We start from the raw sequence: 19,380 nt of genomic DNA, 5'->3' as shown, positions 1-19,380 counted from the left end.
TTGATGGTCACCACAGTCTGTTTCTCATTTCCATACAGACCCCTGTCCCAGCCGCCGTTTGCCCTCCACTGTTCAGATGACATCGATGCAGCATCTGGTGATAGCATCAGCCTTGCGAGGTCAATCAGTAAGGACAGCCTAGCTTCCAACATCATCAATGCAACGCCGAAACACCACCTACCGACGCCATCTGCGCCCGTCAGGAACCTGATGGGAAATGTAGATATGGACGATGATGAGGAAGAGCTTGTTGCATTTATAAGATCAGATGAGACCTCAAGCCAAGGAGACCTGGAGTTACAGAGCATCTCCTCCCGGGCCTCCAGTCAGCAGGTCACAGCAAGGTCGCCAAGAAGACCACCAGAAGGTGATGTGGAGAGCAAGCCGGAGAGTTTCTACCTGGAGCCCCTAATGCCGGCTGTTCTCAAACCGGCAAAAGAAAAGCAAATTGTTCACAAGAGAGACGAGTATGGGGACGGCAAGCCCAGAGGGTTTGCTTCTAGACGTCACAATGAGGGGACCCAGTCGTTTCCTAGGAAGAAAGTCACCACTAATCACACGACGCATGATTTAAATAGAACTTTCACCCCTGTTAGCAGTACAGAATTATCTGCCACAGACTGTCCTAGAGTAGATGCTCTACAGGCCACGGAAACCGGCGGTAGCACGTTCAGGCCCCTTGCAACTAGCAGCATCGACCCGTCCGAGCAGCCAGGCGGCGGCTTTTTTCTCCATGACTCTAAAGCGGATTGTGCAGATGAAGAAATACCGCTACATTATATAGTGGACACGCTCCCCGATCCGGAAAGCACGTGGACAGTATTACGAAACGATTCTGATTCTGATAACCTAGATCTGGAAGAGTGCGAACCGGAACACCTGCCTTCCCGACCTTTGTGTAAATACATAGGGGAAGAAGAGTCTGCCAAGCTGCAGGAAGACATGAAAGTGAAGGAGCATGATGACAAAGACGATGGAAGTGGGCGCTCCAGCCCCTGTCTGAGTACCATCTCCCAGGTGAGCAGCGTCTCTATGGCCAGTGGAAACGTGCGGATGACTAGCTTTGCCGAGAGGAAGTTTCAGAGACTGAACAGCTACGAAACAAAGTCTAGTACGAGCAGTTCACAGAAGACCACGCCGGACGGCTCCGAGTGCTGCCTCCCTCCCCTGACCACCTGGAAGCAGCGGAGAGAGCAGAGCCCCGGGAGGCAAAACAAAGACCACACGAACGTCCTGGCGTCTGAACTTGTGCAACTGCACATGCAGCTAGAGGAGAAGAGGAGGGCCATCGAGGCGCAGAAGAAGAAGATGGAGTCGCTGTCTGCCCGGCAGCGCTTAAAGCTGGGGAAAGAGGCCTTCTTGAATGTTGTGAAGAAAGGCAAACATGAAGGAACTTCTCATCCACTGAAGCCAGAACATTGCCCCAAGGACTATGCCAAGCAGAGCGCGGAGGCGTGCGATCCCGTCACCATGAACTTCAAGGCAGAGCAGTACCTTGAGAAATCGGACCTGGCAAGCGAGGTGTCCAAAGAACCTAAGTTTCAAGACTTTTTTGATCAGAAACCAAAAGGGCTGGATTTAGAAGAAGGCGGTGTCTGCGGCGTCATCGCCGATGGTAGTCCTGAGGACATCGACTCTGAGATAGATGCCAGCGAGTGTGACCTGTCCATTGAGAAGCTGAATGAAACCATCAGCACCTTACAGCAGGCTATACTGAAAATCTCCCAACAGCAAGAGATGCTGATGAAGACCCCAGCCTCTGCGGTGCCAGCCCTTAAGAATAACACTCAACAAGACCATAAGTTAAAGCCTCCCATTCATTTCGTGGAACCTTTGTCCCCAACAAGCGTTGCAACAGGGCCTCGCAAAACCCAACGATTCGGTCAGGGCCGAAACTCCCGATCGTCGCGGACTTTCGATCATAAATCCTCTAAAGATAAAACCTCTCGTATTATTACACCGGCCCAAAGTATAGAAACTTTACCCCATTTAAAAACGGTTCATGCTCTGAAATCGCCTACCGTCCCCACCGAAGATCTTGTCGTAGATAACGGCGCAGAGCAAGGAGATGGCCTTGGTCAGGATAAATCTGCAGGCGGTTTCCGACTGCACGAGGAGAATAACCAGAGGACGTTTGTTCTGTCCACCTCTAAGGATGCCAATATTATTTCTGAGCAGATGCACAGAGATGCGTTGAACAGTTTGCGTGCGGCTGGCGTGGGGTCCTCGGAGACGGGGAAGGAAAACGTCCCAGTGGATGAGCAGCTTAAGAGCAAAACTAGTCTTATTGAGGTGGATCTGTCTGAGCTGAAAGATCCCGATGAAGAAGTTGACCATGCGGAGAAATCTACGGACATTATAGGCGAAGATCAGAAGTCTGGTCTTGGCTTTTTCTTTAAGGCAAGTAACTCTTATTAATTACTCAGCTCAGCAAGTAATTCGTTGTCAGTAGTTCTTCATGCGCTACTAAGACTGCATTAATCTGTTTGAGATAAAGAATTGCATTTATATTACAGACTGACAACTGCTTCTTAAAACTGGCTTAATCTAAAGTGACCATATGACTATGGTTTATCTGCCCTAGGAATGGTTCTGTCTGGTCCAGCAGCTATACAGAAACCGACCAGGCCCTTGGCACTGATGATGACTAGCTGTGCAGCGTCCCCACAATGTGGTCCTCAGAAACCTACACACACATTACTACGTGGCTCCTAGAAAAGCCTCAGTCACTGAGTAACAAGTGTAGTTCTCTTCCTGGCAGCGCTTGTCCACTTCCTGAAGCTACAGTGGGCAAGCCAGTTGTGTCTGGTCCGGTGCCTCTCTGTACTCACAACCTGTATGCGACACAGCATGTACTTTGCAATGCGCCGTGAAGGTATACTAATAATCCGTAGCGCCTGGGAACGCCCCTATTACATGCGATCTGTGCCCTCCCAGAATCATCTTATACGTACGCATCCCACTACACGTCACAGAGACCCTTTTTGGTCATTACACCAGATTGGCGTTGGCTGTTTACAGACCGGGTAGTACAGTTGGTGCTAATGTTCCGTGAGCCTATTTCCCTCCTGCGCAGTGATTATTATTATTATCCTTTATTTATATGGCGCCACAAGGGTTCCGCAGCGCCCAATTACAGAGTACATAAACAAATAATCAAACAGGAAAATAGCAACTTACAGTTGACGACAATATCGGACAAGTACAGGGTAAATAAACATAGTTACATCAGCAGATGACACTGGAATAAGTATCAGGTGGCAGAAGACTGCTGGATGTGGTGCAGTTGAAGATTATTAAAGTAAGAAAAGTATAAGCACATGAGGGAAGAGGGCCCTGCTCGTGAGAGCTTACATTCCAAAGGGGAGGGGTAGACAGACAGGGGTGACACAGATGGGGTACATAGAGAGCGTAGAACAGAGGGTTAGGATGAGATCTGGTTGGGTTTGGTGAAGAAGTGGGTCTTGAGAGCCCGTCTGAAGTTTTGTAGAGAGGTGGAGAGTCTGAGGGGCAGAGGTAGAGAATTCCAGAGAAGTGGTGCAGCGCGTGAAAAATCTTGGAGGTAGGAGTGGGAGGAAGTAATCCGTAGGCAGGAGAGTCGGCGTGCATTAGCAGAGCGAAGAGGACGGGTGGGAGTGTAAAGGGAGATAAGGTCAGAGATGTAGATGGGAGAGGAGAGGGTGAGGGCTTTGTAAGTGAGTGTGAGAAGCTTGAAATGGGTTCTGAAGGGGAAGGGAAGCCAGTGAAGGTCTAGTAAGAGAGGAGAGGTGGACGTAGTGCGTTTGGTGAGGAAGATGAGCCGGGCAGCAGCATTGAGGATAGATTGGAGAGGAGAGAGGTGTTTGTCAGGAATGCCAGATAGGAGGAGATTCTCTATATGTAACTTCCCGCACTTCATGAGGTCTGGATGTGAGGTGACCCCAACAAACGCACTTCTATTCATAGTTCTAGTACATACAGAGTAATTTGTGTGCGGCCTTCAGGACTTCACTAAACAGTGTTAGATAATTACGCAGCACTTCCCTAAAGGGTTTGTTTTTGCATATTTGGGTTCCCCCTCAGTCATCTGGCTGGCAGTTGCGCTAATGGGTATATATAATGCTATACTGACCCACTTTCAGCTGTCCCATGTCCATCCATACGGCTGGGATGTACCTGTCTTGGGCATGCTGCCGGGACCTGTGTGTTTACGGGTGTAAATGCACTTGTTACCGGCCGAGCTAATCAAATAGCTGGACCGCAGCGGCCGAAGAGACATCGGGGGTTTCTACTCTCGATGTCTCTTCGGGGCAAATTGAATATCCCATAAAGAGAGAAAAATACGTGAAATAACTTAATAATGTGTGTTTTACTGCTGTTGTTTTTTTAGTTAGTTTGCATCACATTCTCCTCAAAGGGCATATCCAAAAAATGGTAGAATAGTGCGTCAGTGAGACGTTGCTGATTCGGGAAATGTAATAAGTACTTGGCAGTGATGTAAACACGACAGAGGCTCCCTTACGACAGCAGCCTTTGCTAGTATTAATGTAGTAACCATTTACACAAACAGTAATTTCTCTTACGTCCTAGAGGATGCTGGGGACTCCGTAAGGACCATGGGGGTATTGACGGGCTCCGCAGGAGACATGGGCACTTTAAGACCTTTAATGGGCGTGAACTGGCTCCTCCCTCTATGCCCCTCCTCCAGACTTCAGCTAGATTCTGTGCCCAGAGGAGACTGGTCACACACTAGGGGAGCTCTACTGAGTTTCTCTAGAAAATAGACTTTGTTAGGTTTTTTATGTTCAGGGAGAACTGCTGGCAACAGACTCCCTGCTTCGTGGGACTGAGGGGAGAGAAGTAGACCCATTTTCCTGGACTGATAGGCTCTGCTTCTTAGGCTACTGGACACCATTAGCTCCAGAGGGTCTGAACACTGGTGTCATCTAGCTGTTCGTTCCCGGAGCCGCGCCGCCGTCCTCCTCACAGAGCCGGAAGATAGAAGCCGGGTGAGTATAGGAAGAAAGAAGACTTCACAGGCGGCATAAGACATCAGAGCTTCGGAAGGTACCGCGCAGCGGTCGCGCTGCACGCCATTGCTCCCACACACACATGAGGCACTGCAAGGGTGCAGGGCGCAGGGGGGGCGCCCTGGCCAGCAAAGATTACCTTATAAAAACGACTGGCAAGCTATATACACTGCATTACAGGATATTTAAAACCCCCGCCAGTATAAATGTTAGTGGGACCGAAGCCCGCCGTCAAGGGGGCGGGGCTTAGTCCCTCAGCTCTAGCCAGCGCCATTTTCTCCACAGCTTTTCTGCAGAGATGCTCCTCCCGGACCCTGCCCTGTTATATACAAGTAACAGGGTGCAAAACAAGGGGGGGGGGGGGGGGGGTGGCACAATATTTGGTGCTGATTTGATATATATATATATATATATATATATATATACATTATATATAAAACGCGCTATACAGGTCTGGGGTTTTGTTATATTTCAGACTGTGGCGACGTTGTGTGTGAGCTGGCAAACTTCCTCTCTGTCTCTCCAAAGGACCTCCTTGTGGATCTGTCCCCTGTAATTCAGTGTGTGTGGGGGTGTCAGTACGTGTATGTTGACATGTCTGAGGCGGAAGGCTATTCGAGGGAGGAAGAGGAGCAAAATGTGATAGTGACTGCGTCGGCACCGCTAACTGCTGACTAGGTAGACGTGGAATGTTTTGAATGCAAGTGTGGCTTTATTGCATAAAAGATTGGACAAAGCTGAGTCTTAGAACCAAGCATGGAGTCAATCCATGGATATTGCTGTGTCTCAGAACCCATCAGGGTCCCAGAAACGTCCCTTTACCCAGATAGCAGACACTGATACAGACACTGATTCCGACTCCAGTGTCGACTATGATGAGGCGAGATTACACCCACGGGTGGCCAAGAGTATTCAGTACATGATTGTAGCAATAAGGGATGTATTACATATCACAGAGGACCCTTCTGTCCCTGACACAAGGGTCTGTATGTTTAAAAAGAAGAAACATGAGGTAACGTTTCCCCCATCTCATGAACTGAACTCTCTATTTGAAAAGGCTTGGGAAACTCCAGACAAGAAGCTGCAGGTTCCCAAGAGAATTATTATGGCGTATCCTTTCCCCTCACAGGACAGGTTACGGTGGGAATCCTCTCCCTCGGTGGATAAAGCCTTGACGCGGTTATCCAAAAAAGTGGCCCTACCATCCCCGGACACGGCGACACTAAAGGATCCTGCGGACCGCAAGCAGGAAACCACTTTAAAATCAATTTATGCGACAACGGGAGCCCTCCTCAGACCGACAGTTGCGTCGGCATGGGTGAGTAGCGCTATTGCAGCTTGGGCAGATAACTTGTCATCTGACGTGGACACCCTCGACAGGGATACTGTTCTGTTAACTTTGGGTCACATAAAAGACGCAGCGTTATACCTAAGGGAGGCTGCGAGGGATATTGGCCTCTTGGGATCAAGGGCCAATGCAATGGCAATTTCAGCTAGGAGATCGCTGTGGACCCGTCAATGGACTGGTGATGCTGACTCCAAGAGACTTATGGAGGCTCTGCCTTACAAAGGTGAAGTGTTGTTTGGAGAGGGCCTCGCGGACCTGGTTTCCACAGCTACCGCGGGTAAGTCTTCTTTTTTGCCTTTTGTTCCCCCACAGCAAAAGAAAACACCTCAGTAACAGATGCAGTCCTTTCGGTCTCATAAATTCAGAAAGGGGCGTGGATCGTCTTTCCTCGCCAGAGGTAGAGGAAGAGGGAAAAGAACACCAGCTACGGCTAGTTCCCAGGAGCAAAAGTCCTCTCCGGCTTCTGCCAAATCCACCGCATGACGCTGGGGCTCCCCTGCGGGAGTCCGCACCGGTGGGGGCACGTCTTCGGCTCTTCAGCCAGGTCTGAGTTCAGTCGGACCTGGATCCTTGGGTGCTAGGAAATTAACCCAGGGGTACAAACTGGAGTTCGAAGATGTGCCTCCACACCGATTTTTCAAATCTGCCTTACCAGCTTCTCTCCCAGAGAGAACAATAGTTGCAGCGGCAATACAAAAGCTGTGTCAACAGCAAGTGATTATCATGGTTCCCTGGTTACAACAGGGGAAGGGGTTTTATTCAACTCTATTCGTGGTCCCTAAGCCGTACGGCTCGGTCAGACCGATTCTAAACCTAAAAGCCCTAAACCTGTATTTGAGGAGATTCAAATTCAAGATGGAATCTCTCCGAGCGGTGATCTCCAGTCTAGACAGGGAGGGGGGGGGGGGGTTCCATGGACATAAGGGATGCATACCTTCATGTCCCCATATACCCTCCTCATCAGGCATTCCTGAGATTCGCTGTGCAGGATTGTCATTACCAATTTCAGACGTTGCCGTTTGGGCTTTCCACGGCCCCAAGGATTTTCACCAAGGTAATGGCAGAAATGATGGTGCTCCTGCGCAAGCAGGGGGTCACAATTATCCCGTACTTGGACGATCTCCTGATAAAAGCAAGATCAAGAGAACAATTACTGAAAAATGTGGAGCTCTCTCTGAGGGTGCTATAACAACACGGCTGGCTTCTAAATTTGCAAAAGTCGCAGTTGGTTCCCACAACTCGGCTGTCGTTCTTGGGCATGATTCTGGATACAGAAAGACAGAGGGTTTTTCTCCCAGTGGAAAAAGCTCAGGAACTCCAGAACATGGTCAAGGATCTGCTAAAACCAAAAAGAGTATCGATTCATCAATGCACTCGAGTGTTGGGAAAGATGGTGGCGGCCTACGAGGCCATTCCGTTTGGCAGGTTTTATGCAAGAGCTTTTCAGTGGGACCTACTGAACAAGTGGTCAGGGTCCCATCTCCAAATGCATCGGTTGATATGCCTGTCCCCCAGGGCCAGGATCTCTCTGCTGTGGTGGCTCCAGGGGGCTCACCTTCTAGAGCAGCATTTTTCAACCGCTGTGCCGCGGCACACTAGTGTGCCGCCAGCGGTTGTCAGGTGTGCCGCAGCCTGCCGCTCACACAGCTCACCGGCCACCAGAGATGCCCTGCACAGTGCTCCGTTGCCCGCCGACAGTGCTCCACCGTCGCCCGCCAGTGATACATGGATCCTTCTCCTGCCGTCGTGCACGGGCAGCACAGTCAGCTCTCCTGCTGCCCAGTCTGTGACTTATGGTGGCGTGCTGAAAGGTCACTTATGCTATGTCTCATTCCCGCCCGCGCTTGGTGCTGGTGTATGCTGCAGGGAGCGGACTGCCCTACACTGCCGTGCTCATCATAATCCTACTACAGCTCAGATATACAGGACTTTGGGCTGACATTACAGTGTGGTCTGTGAGTACTATACTATTACAGAGGAGGAGGGGGCAGTGTGTGCCATTACTGTGGGGGCTGTGAGGGGGCAGCGTGTGTGCAATTACTGTGTGTGTGTGGCGGGGGGCAGTGTGGATTTATTGTGGCGGCCAGTGTGTTTGATAAATGTTGAGGCCAATGTATTTGATATCTGTGGGGACATATGTTGTTTTCCCCCCCCAAGGGTAACTGATAGCGTGCCTTGAGAATTTTAAAGTCTTGTTAGGCGTGCCACGAGTCGAGAAAGGTTGAAAATCACTGTTCTAGAGGGTCGCAGGTTCGGGATTCAGGATTGGGTTCTTGTGACCACGGACGCGAGCCTCCGAGGATGGGGAGCGGTCACACGGAATAAACTTTCAGGGACTATGGTCAAGCCAGGAGGCTTGTCTGCACATAAATGTGCTGGAATTAAGGGCCATATACAACGGCCTGAGGCAGGCGGAGCACCTTCTTCGCAGCCTACCGGTTCTGATCCAGTCGGACAACGTCACAGCCGTGGCGCATGTAAACCAACAGTGCGGAACAAGGAGCAGAGCAGCAATGGTAGAGGCCACCAGGATTCTTCGCTGGGTGGAAAATCACGTGAGCGCCCTGTCAGCAGTATTCATTCCGGGAGTGGACAACTAGGAAGCAGACTTCCTCAGCAGACACGATCTCCATCCAGGTTAGTGGGGACTTCATCAAGAGGTCTTTGCAGAAGTGACAAGTTGCTGGGGACTCCCTCAAATAGACATGATGGCGTCACGCCTCAACAAGAAACTTCGGACGTATTGTTCGAGGTCAAGGGACCCTCAGGCGATAGCGGTGGACGCGCTGGTAACACCATGAGTGTATCAGGCGGTGTATGTGTTCCCTCCGTTTCCACTCATTTAAAAAATATTGAGAATCATAAGCAGAACAAAAGTTCAGAAGATACTCATTGTTCCAGATTGGCCTCGAAGGGCCTGGTATCCAGATCTTCAGGAAATGCTCACGGAAGATCCTTGGCCTCTTCCTCTCAACAGGGGCCCTTTGTGTTCCAGGACTTACCGCGATTACGTTTGACGGCATGGCGGTTGAACACCAGATCCTAGCTAGGAAAGGTATTCCAGGGGAAGTCATCCCTACTCTACTTAAAGCTAGGAAGGAGGTAACGGCGAAGCACTATCACCGTATATGGAGGAAGTATGTGTCTTGGTTTGAATCCAAGAATGCTCCTACGGAGGATTTCCAGCTGGGTCGTTTTCTCCATTTTCTGCAGACAGGAGTGGATATGGGCCTGAAGTTAGGCTCCATTAAGGTGCAGATTTCGGCCTTATCAATATTCTTTCAGAAGGAATTGGCTTCTCTTCCAGAAGTCCAGACTTTTGTGAAGGGAGTGCTGCACATCCAACCTCCTGTTGTGCCCCCAGTGGCACCGTGGGACCATAACGTGGTGTTACAGTTCCTTAAATCACATTGGTTTGAACCTCTTCAAACTGTTGACTTGAATTTTCTCACTTGGAAAGTGGTCATGTTATTGGCCTTGGCTTCGGCAACGCGGGTGTCAGAATTGGCGGCTTTGTCTCACAAGAGCCCCTATCTGAGTTTCCATGTAGATAAAGCGGAATTGAGAACTCGTCCTCAATTTCTACCCAAGGTGGTTTCGTCGTTTCACATGAACCAACCTATTGTGGTGCCGGTGGCTACGGATGTCTTGGAGGATTCCAAGTCCCTTGATGTGGTCAGGGCTTTAAAAATCTATGTAGCCAGAACGGCTCGTATTAGGAAAATAGAGGCACTGTTTGTCCTGTATGCGGCCAACAAGATTGGCGCGCCTGCTTCCAAGCAGACTATTGCACGCTGGATCTGTAACACGATTCAGCAGGCTCATTCTACGACTGGATTGCCGTTACCAACATCGGTAAAGGCCCATTCCACTAGGAAGGTGGGTTCTTCTTGGGCGGCTGCCCGTGGTGTCTCAGCGTTACAGCTTTGCCGAGCGGCTACTTGGTCGGGTTCAAACACTTTTGCAAAATTCTATAAGTTTGATACCCTGGCTGATGAGGACCTCAGGTTTGCTCAATCGGTGCTGCAGAGTCATCCGCACTCTCCCGCCCGGTCTGGAGCTTTGGTATAAACCCCATGGTCCTTACGGAGTCCCCAGCATCCTCTAGGACTAAGAGAAAATAAGATTTTAAACCTACCGGTAAATCTTTTTCTCCTAGTCCGTAGAGGATGCTGGGCGCCCGTCCCAGTGCGGACAACATTCTGCAAGACTTGTATATAGTTATTGATAAGATTACACACAGGTTGTGTTACTGTTAAAATCAGGCTGTTGCTGTTTTCTGTTGTTCATACTGTTAACTGGTTTACTTATATACCATGTTATACGGTGTGTTTGTGGTGTGAGCTGTTATGTGTCTCACCCTTGATTAACAAAATCCATTTCCTCGAAATGTCCGTCTCCTCTGGGCACAGTTCCTATAGCTGGAGTCTGGAGGAGGGGCATAGAGGGAGGAGCCAGTTCACACCCATTAAAGGTCTTTAAGTGCCCATGTCTCCTACGGAGCCCGTCTATACCCCCACGGTCCTTACGGAGTCCCCAGCATCCTCTACGGACTAGGAGAGGCAGGTTTAAAATCTTATTTTTTTATTTTCAATGTGGAGCAAAACTTCTTTATGCAACCTTTTTCCTAATTGTTCCCCCGCTGTCTGCTGAATCGCTTCCAGGATGAACAGAAAGCGGAGGATGAGCTGGCTAAGAAACGCGCCGCCTTCCTGCTGAAGCAACAGAAGAAAGCGGAGGAAGCCCGACTCCGGAAGCAGCAGCTGGAGGCCGAGGTTGAAATGAAGAGAGACGAAGCTCGGTAACTACGGCGTCTAAACCATATACCTTATATCTATAAGACTATAATATGACTGCGCCATTATCGGCTTGCAAAAAAATAAACCACTCGCTGTAAAGTTCCCTGATTATATATAATTTACCTAAGCAGCTCCAAGCACAGTACAGTATGGTGTTCGGGAGGTGGTGTTATCCTTGGCTCACGATTGGTTGATTTAGATATTCATGCGATTTGCTGCTCCCAGATTACTTCTATTAAGTTGCTGTAATGTTCATTAAGAACCTTGCCGGTAGCTTCCTACCTTCCATCAGCCGGGGTTCTGGCCCTGGCTCCGTGGGTGCGTTGTGTGAAATGCACAGGTCACATTTACACTGTGGAGACACAGACCATCTGCTTCATCTGGCTGATATACAGGCCCCAATCCTGGTTTCTGTTCATCTTATGTCCGCGGTTTCTTGTTTAGACGGAAAGCCGAGGAGGACCGGATACGGAAGGACGAGGAAAAGGCCAGACGGGAGCTCATTAAACAGGAATATCTCAGAAGGAAGCAACAAGAGATCTTAGAAGAGCAGGGAGTAGGGCGGCCCAAGCCCAAACCCAAACCCAAGAAATCTCGGCCAAAATCCGTCCATCGAGAGGAATCGTACAGCGACTCAGGCACTAAATACTCCTCTACACGTATGTTCTCATATCCCGTGCTCCAAGTATGTTGTAGATGGGGAATTGTAATATTCCATTATTAGCCAGCAGATCTGTTGTATCGGTATTTCTCAGATTGATTTATTATGTCTTGTTGTTCTGCTTATCCATTATGATTGTATACTGGCAGAGGTTATTGGCGCTGTGTGTCTTACATCCGGGTTACTCTCTCCTCCCTGCAGCTGATAACCTGAGCAGTGCACAGTCTGGTTCAAGCCTGTCTTTGGCCTCCGGTGCAACTACGGAGGCTGAGAGCGTCCATTCTGGAGGAACACCCTCACACAGGTACTGCCTTCTGTTCTCTCCGCTCTGTTGCTGTATACTGAGGTGGCTGCGCGTCTCTGGTCCCCTGAGCCAGTGTAAGTGACTTCTGTTACCCTCCTACTATGACAGGGCCAACTCAGTGGAAACGTTGTCTGTGGCGAGCAGGCACCAGAGCAGAAATGCCGACCGAGATTGGGAGAATGCGTCCACTGCATCGTCCATCGCATCCGTGGCGGAATATTCAGGTGTGTTCATCCTCCGCTTTCTGGAGAAAAATATAATGCTGGTGGTAGGGATTTGTTTTGTCTGCTTGCTTCTCTGTGCCTCCCTGTCTGCCTCCCTGCTTGTTTGTCTGTCTGTGCCTCCCAGCTTGTTTGTCTGCCTGTGCCTACCTGCTTGTTTGTCTGTCTGTGCCTCCCTGCTTGTTTGTCTGTCTGTGCCTCCCTGCTTGTTTGTCTGTCTGTGCCTCCCTGCTTGTTTGTCTGTCTGTGCCTCCCTGCTTGTTTGTCTGCGCCTCCCTGCTTGTTTGTCTGCCCCTCCCTGCTTGTTTGTCTGCCTGTGCCTCCCTGCTTGTTTGTCTGCCTGTGCCTCCCTGCTTGTTTGTCTGCCTGTGCCTCCCTGCTTGTTTGTCTGCCTGTGCCTCCCTGTCTGCCTGCCTGTGCCTCCCTGCTTATCAGTCTGCCTGCCGGTGCCTCCCTGCGTCAAATGGGGGCACCCCTGAGGTTTTTTTCTAAGCCAGGATAGTTGCTCTCTACTGTAGGCATTAGAGACCTCAAAAAATTGTCTAACCACAAAAAAAATACAGATATTTATTTCAAATAGGAATATATGAAAGAAACAAGACCAGTAAGCCCTTGGTATAGTACAGGAGATGTTGGTGATCTGCCATGTGTGTACACACGCTGTGTTACAGTGTTGTCACTGACTTTCTTGCAGGTCCCAAACTTTACAAGGAGCCCAGCAGCAAGTCCAATAAACCAATAATACACAACGCTATATCCCACTGCTGCCTCGCTGGGAAGGTGAATGAATCGGTGAAGAATTCTACCTTGGACGTAAGTGGAATGGATCATTGTACAGATATGTATCTGTATGTGTGTGAGACGGCTAAGTGGCGATAATATCTCCTGTCTTATGTCATTAATTACAGGAGCTAGAAAGGAGCGACTCCAACCATTACATCATCCTCTTCCGGGACGCCGGCTGCCAGTTTCGTGCACTTTATTCCTATTACCCGGAATCTGAAGAGATCATCAAACTGACCGGAACCGGCCCTAAAAGCATCACCAAGAAAATGATTGACAAACTTTACAAGTACAGCTCAGACCGGAAGCAGTTTACCGTGATCCCTGCCAAAACCATGTCGGTCAGCGTTGACGCCGTGACCATCCATAACCACTTGTGGCAAGCCAAGCGACCTGCATTGCCAAAGAAGACCCCAATGTGCAAGTGACGCTCGGCGATGCCACCGATTATTCCGCCAGGGTTAGAGAGCGCGCCTTTTCCCCCGTGGACACACACAGTGCAGCACTTTGAATGTTTAATTTTGTTTTTTGTTTTCCTTCGTCCAAAGGGAATTTTAATGAGCGTTTTACACGGACAATAGGAAGTAATAATGATAGCTGTCGTAGATCCCTACTACTCACGCACCACAACCGTTTGCTCAGTGGAAGTGCTCATTTTTTTCCTTTTGTTTTTCTGTTTTCTCCATCTCCCCCCAAAAGTGAATGAGTGATGTCTGCCGTGAAATTAAATCTGACTTCAATCCCCCTACAGAAGGGGATACGCTGCATGCTGCAAACTTCTACCAAGTGGATTTCCTTTTACTTGAAGTGCTCCTAAATGTGTAATAAACCCGCGAGTCTCCCAAACTAACACCCAGCAGCCAGGGATTGGGGACACAACCTATAGGAACTCTTAGGACAACCGCAATTCTCTTGTATTTACCGCTGGCCTTGTAGCTGCTGTTGGGGGGGGGGGGGGGGGATTGTCCCCGGAACAAGTCTGACTGATTCTTTGGGATCGCATTCACTACAACAAACGGCTGCCTGGTAATCTGCACATCAGAAGGATATACTGCTTAAAAACCAGGACTATTGACCTGAACGCCACTTTTATTTAATCTTCCTATTTTTTTATTCACCCCAACGGTACTGTGGTATACGGCTTTCAGAAGTATTTCATCTGACATTGACACCCTGCAAACTACGGTATAGAATTAGACGCGTTTCAGTCTGAGCACGGTACTCCGACCTGTGTACAGTATGGTGGTGCACTAAAAAGAAGAGAGAGAAACAAATCTGTCCTTTTTAATGGTTTTATGATGTTCTAATGTATTCTTATTTGTTGCCGTGTTCTCGACAAGAAGCACACTGTAGAAGAGAGAGTGTGTGCTGATCAGCTTAGCTTTTTGTGGGGAGGGGGGGATGACTACTTATATTGTAAATCAGAAAGGAATTATTTTGCTTTCTCTCTTTCAGAAGGAAATCTGGTTCTCGGTCAAATAATGGAATTTTGCGTTGAAATTTTAAACTGATCGTTTTTCATGCTTACAATCAGGATGAGTTGCGTCTTTACATCCGAGCAAACACTAAATGCTACGTTACATTATTTTTATTTAATGCACTTTGGACAGTCTCTTTTTTTTCTGTACAATTTCACTAAACATGATGTGAATTCCATTGTTACGTTACACTTTAAATTAAAGCTCACACCAGAAATATTTAATATATTTTTTTGAGAGTATTACGTTTTTGGGTTGTATTACTTGAATTACGCTGGTACTGAGGAAAGACACTATTACTATAAAGCAGGCTTCAGCGGCTTGTGGCTGGTAGGGTGTGCTGGGACATGTAGTTCCACAAGCGCTGCAAGCCAACGGCTGAAGCGGCCTGCTAGGATGCTAAATGGTTATATTATATTGTACTGTCCGGGCAGAGAGCAGGTTGGCTCCGCTGACTGGCTCCTCCTTCCGCGTGACTAGCGATTGCTGCAGTTCTGTATATACTTGTTGATGTTTATGTATATAACCGGAAGCTTTATAAGTATACAGTGCAGAATACATTTTGTTATCATGCTTTTCCCATGCCTTGTGTTCCCCACCCCTCACTGTGGATATTTAATTCCATATTTATTTTATGAAAGCACTGAAATTAAATAAAATGAAATAATGTATCTAGTTTTTCCATTTTTTTTTTTTTTAATATATTTCTGTCTACATTGTATGTCTTCATATTTGTGTGTTTTTTCTCTCTCTCTCTCTTACTCCCATTAATGTAATCTTGTGGGTTAACCCGTCACATCTGTTCTATGTCTGTGTCTTTTGAGTGAAGGTTTGTATTTTTCTTTCACTGTGGGGGTATTATTATAATAATAATAATTTTATTTGTATAGCGCTCTTTCTCCAATTGCACTCAAAATTGAACACCATTCAGTACAGGAACAATGAAGTACAGAAAAGCTTTTCATAAAATACCGAGAGCATGGAGATACTAAAGGAATAATTAAGGGAATGCCGAGGTAACAGGACAGTCTTGAGTCTGTGCTTGTGGGGTTCTATAGTTGGGGTCTCTCGCACTGTGCGGGGAAGCGAGTTCCTTAGAGTCGGAGCCGCATGGCGGAAAGCCCCACCCCCAAATTAATTTGCAGGAGATTCTAAGTACTGCTAGTAGTTCTTCATCTACAGGTGGCAGTAAGAGAGTGGGGAAGTATGGAATCAAAAGCTGCGTCAGGTACCTAGGGCCCTGGTCATGTAGGGCAGCGGAAGTCGGTAAAATTTGATGTCCTACCTCCCACCTTCCTGGGTCCCATCATAATTTAAGGTGTAAGATCTCCAGCAGTCTGACAGAAATACTGGAACAAGCAGAGTGCAGCCCAACCTTTTTGTCCTCCCTACATGTAACTATCGCTCCCCGGACTTCTCCACGTGCCCGAAAACAGCTTCCCTCCCCGTGGAAGGTCCCGATATTGGTGCTATACAATGAGCGGTTTGTTTTCTTCTGCACCACACTGAATTTGTATATGCCCGCCCACATAAGGGTGATGAGGATAAACCCTAGGAAATCTGGGGAGATTATGGAGAATGCGCGATGCAGGGCCTTGTCCAGCAAGTCTGACCGATTCAGTAATTGAGACCGAGTGTTTCTCTGACGTCCTAGTGGATGCTGGGGACTCCGTAAGGACCATGGGGAATAGACGGCTCCGCAGGAGACTGGGCACATCTAAAGAAAGATTTAGGTCTATCTGGTGTGCACTGGCTCCTCCCCCTATGACCCTCCTCCAAGCCTCAGTTAGATTTCTGTGCCCGGCCGAGCTGGATGCACACTAGGGGCTCTCCTGAGCTCCTAGAAAGAAAGTATAGTTTAGGTTTTTTATTTTACAGTGAGACCTGCTGGCAACAGGCTCACTGCAGCGAGGGACTAAGGGGAGAAGAAGCGAACCTACCTAAGTGGTGGTAGCTTGGGCTTCTTAGGCTACTGGACACCATTAGCTCCAGAGGGATCGCACACAGGATCCGACCTCGTCGTCCGTTCCCGGAGCCGCGCCGCCGTCCCCCTTACAGAGCCAGAAGCAAGAAGGTCCGGAAAATCGGCGGCTGAAGACTTCTGTCTTCTCCAAGGTAGCGCACAGCACTGCAGCTGTGCGCCATTGCTCCTCATGCACACCACACACTTCGGTCACTGATGGGTGCAGGGCGCTGGGGGGGGGCGCCCTGAGCAGCAATATTAACACCTTGGCTGGCAAAACTGACACCATATATAGCCCCAGAGGCTATATAGGTGTATATCACCCCTGCCAGAATAACACAAAAAGCGGGAGAAAGCCCGCCGAAAAAGGAGCGGAGCCATCTCCCTCAGCACACTGGCGCCATTTTCCCTCACAGCTCCGCTGGAAGGATCGCTCCCTGGCTCTCCCCCTGCAGTCCTGCACTACAGAAAGGGTAAAAAAGAGAGGGGGGGCACAAATTTAGGCGCAGTATAATATATATATGCAGCTATAAGGGAAAACACTCTTTATAGGTGATATCCCTGTGGTATATAGCGCTCTGGTGTGTGCTGGCATACTCTCCCTCTGTCTCCCCAAAGGGCTTTGTGGGGTCCTGTCCTCTGTCAGAGCATTCCCTGTGTGTGTGCTGTGTGTCGGTACCCGCTGTGTCGACATGTATGATGAGGAAAATGATGTGGAGGCAGAGCAAATGCCTGTAAATGTGTTGTCACCCCCTGAGGGGTTGACACCTGTGTGGATGGACTTATGGAAGGAATTACGTGACAGTGTCAGCTCCTTACATAAAAGGTTTGACGACATAGGACAGCCGGCTACTCAGCTTGTGACTGTTCCAGCGTCTCAAATGTCATCAGGGGCTTTAAAACGCCCGCTACCTCAGATGGCAGACACAGATGTCGACACGGATACCGACTCCAGTGTCGACGACGATGAGACTAGTGTACCCTCCAATAGGTCCACCCGTTACATGATTGAGGCAATGAAAAATGTATTACACATTTCTGATAGTACCCCAGGTACCACAAAAAAGGGTATTATGTTCGGTGAGAAAAAAACTACCAGTAGTTTTTCCTGCATCTGAGGAATTAAATGAGGTGTGTGAGGAAGCCTGGACTTCCCCCAATAAGAAATTGATAATTTCTAAACGGTTATTGGCAGCGTACCCTTTGCCGCCAGAGGATAGGTCACGTTGGGAAACGTCCCCTAGGGTAGATAAAGCGCTTACACGTTTATCAAAACAGGTGGCACTACCGTCTCCGGATACGGCCGCCCTAAAGGATCCTGCTGATAGAAAGCAGGAGGCTACCCTAAAAGCTATATATACACACACGGGCATTATATTGCGACCAGCGATTGTATCAGCATGGATGTGCAGTGCTGCTGCTGCGTGGTCAGATTCCCTGTCGGATAATATTGATACCCTGGATAGGGACAATATTTTGCTGACGATTGAGCATATAAAAGACGCTGTCTTATACATGCGTGATGCACAGAGAGATATTTGCCGGCTGGCATCAAAAATAAGCGCAATGTCCATTGCCGCCAGAAGGGGGTTATGGACTCGGCAGTGGTCAGGTGATGCCGATTCAAAAAGGCACATGGAAGTTTTGCCTTATAAGGGGGTGGAACTGTTTGGGGATGGTCTTTCAGACCTCGTTTCCACAGCTACGGCTGGGAAATCAACATTTTTTGCCACAGGCTACCCCACAGCAAAAGAAGGCACCGTATTATCAAGTACAGTCCTTTCGGCCCCATAAACACAAGAGGGCGCGAGGCGCATCCTTTCTGCCGAGAGGCAAAGGTAGAGGGAAAAAGCTGCAGCATACAGCCAATTCCCAAGAGCAAAAGTCCTCCCCCGCGTCCGGTAAGTCCACAGCATGACGCTGGGGCTTCACAGGCGGATCCGGGTACGGTGGGGGCCCGTCTCAGAATTTTCAGCACACAGTGGGCTCTCTCACAGGTGGATCCCTGGGCCCTTCAAGTAGTATCTCAGGGGTACAGGCTGGAATTCGAGACGTTCCCCCCCCCCCCCCCCCCCCCCCCGCCGTTTTCTAAAATCTGCCTTACCACCAACTCCCCTCTTCCAGGGAGGCAGTGTTGGTGGCTATCCAAAAACTGTATTCACAGCAAGTGATTGTCAAGGTACCCCTCCTTCAGCAAGGGAAGGGTTACTATTCCACAATGTTTGTGGTACCTGAAACCGGACAGTTCGGTGAGACCCATCTTAAATTTAAAATCCTTGAACACTTATATCAAAAGGTTCAAGTTCAAGATGGAATCGCTCAGGGCGGTTATTGCGAGCCTGGACGAGGGGGATTACATGGTCTCCCTGGACATCAAGGATGCGTACCTGCATGTCCCCATTTACCCTCCTCACCAGGAGTACCTCAGATTTGTGGTACAGGACTGTCACTATCAGTTCCAGACGCTGCCGTTTGGGTTATCCACGGCACCGAGGGTCTTTACCAAGGTAATGGCCCGAAATTATGATACTCCTTCGCAAGAAGGGAGTTTTAATTATCCCGTACTTGGACGATCTCCTGATAAAGGCGAGGTCCAAGGAACAGTTGGTAGTGGGGGTAGCACTTTCTCAGGAAGTGCTACAACAGCACGGCTGGATTCTCAATATTCCAAAGTCACAGCTGGTCCCGACGACACGTCTTCTGTTCCTGGGAATGATTCTGGACACAGACCAGAAAAAAGTGTTTCTTCCAGTGGAAAAAGCCGAGGAGTTGTCATCTCTAGTCAGAGACCTCCTAAAACCGGGACAGGTGTCG

The 19,380-nt window shown here is 48.9% G+C and overlaps 1 protein-coding gene across 2 annotated transcripts in view; it reads left to right on the top strand.

The window, feature by feature from the left end:
* CAMSAP1 (calmodulin regulated spectrin associated protein 1) overlaps positions 1-15,274 on the top strand; it is an 82,536-nt gene extending 67,262 nt beyond the window's left edge. For both annotated transcript variants that reach the window (XM_063935857.1, XM_063935856.1), the window contains 7 exons: positions 39-2,400; positions 11,022-11,158; positions 11,601-11,815; positions 12,019-12,121; positions 12,230-12,345; positions 13,037-13,155; positions 13,251-15,274. In XM_063935857.1, coding sequence (XP_063791927.1) covers positions 39-2,400; positions 11,022-11,158; positions 11,601-11,815; positions 12,019-12,121; positions 12,230-12,345; positions 13,037-13,155; positions 13,251-13,553 — 3,355 coding nt within the window. In that variant the 3' untranslated portion in view covers positions 13,554-15,274. The remainder of the gene's footprint in view (positions 1-38; positions 2,401-11,021; positions 11,159-11,600; positions 11,816-12,018; positions 12,122-12,229; positions 12,346-13,036; positions 13,156-13,250) is intronic.
* Positions 15,275-19,380: the final 4,106 nt, after the last annotated feature.

The sequence above is a fragment of the Pseudophryne corroboree genome, chromosome 8 (assembly GCF_028390025.1).
Source record: "Pseudophryne corroboree isolate aPseCor3 chromosome 8, aPseCor3.hap2, whole genome shotgun sequence".
Lineage (NCBI taxonomy): Eukaryota > Metazoa > Chordata > Amphibia > Anura > Myobatrachidae > Pseudophryne > Pseudophryne corroboree.
This window is presented reverse-complemented; position numbering and strand designations above follow the sequence as displayed.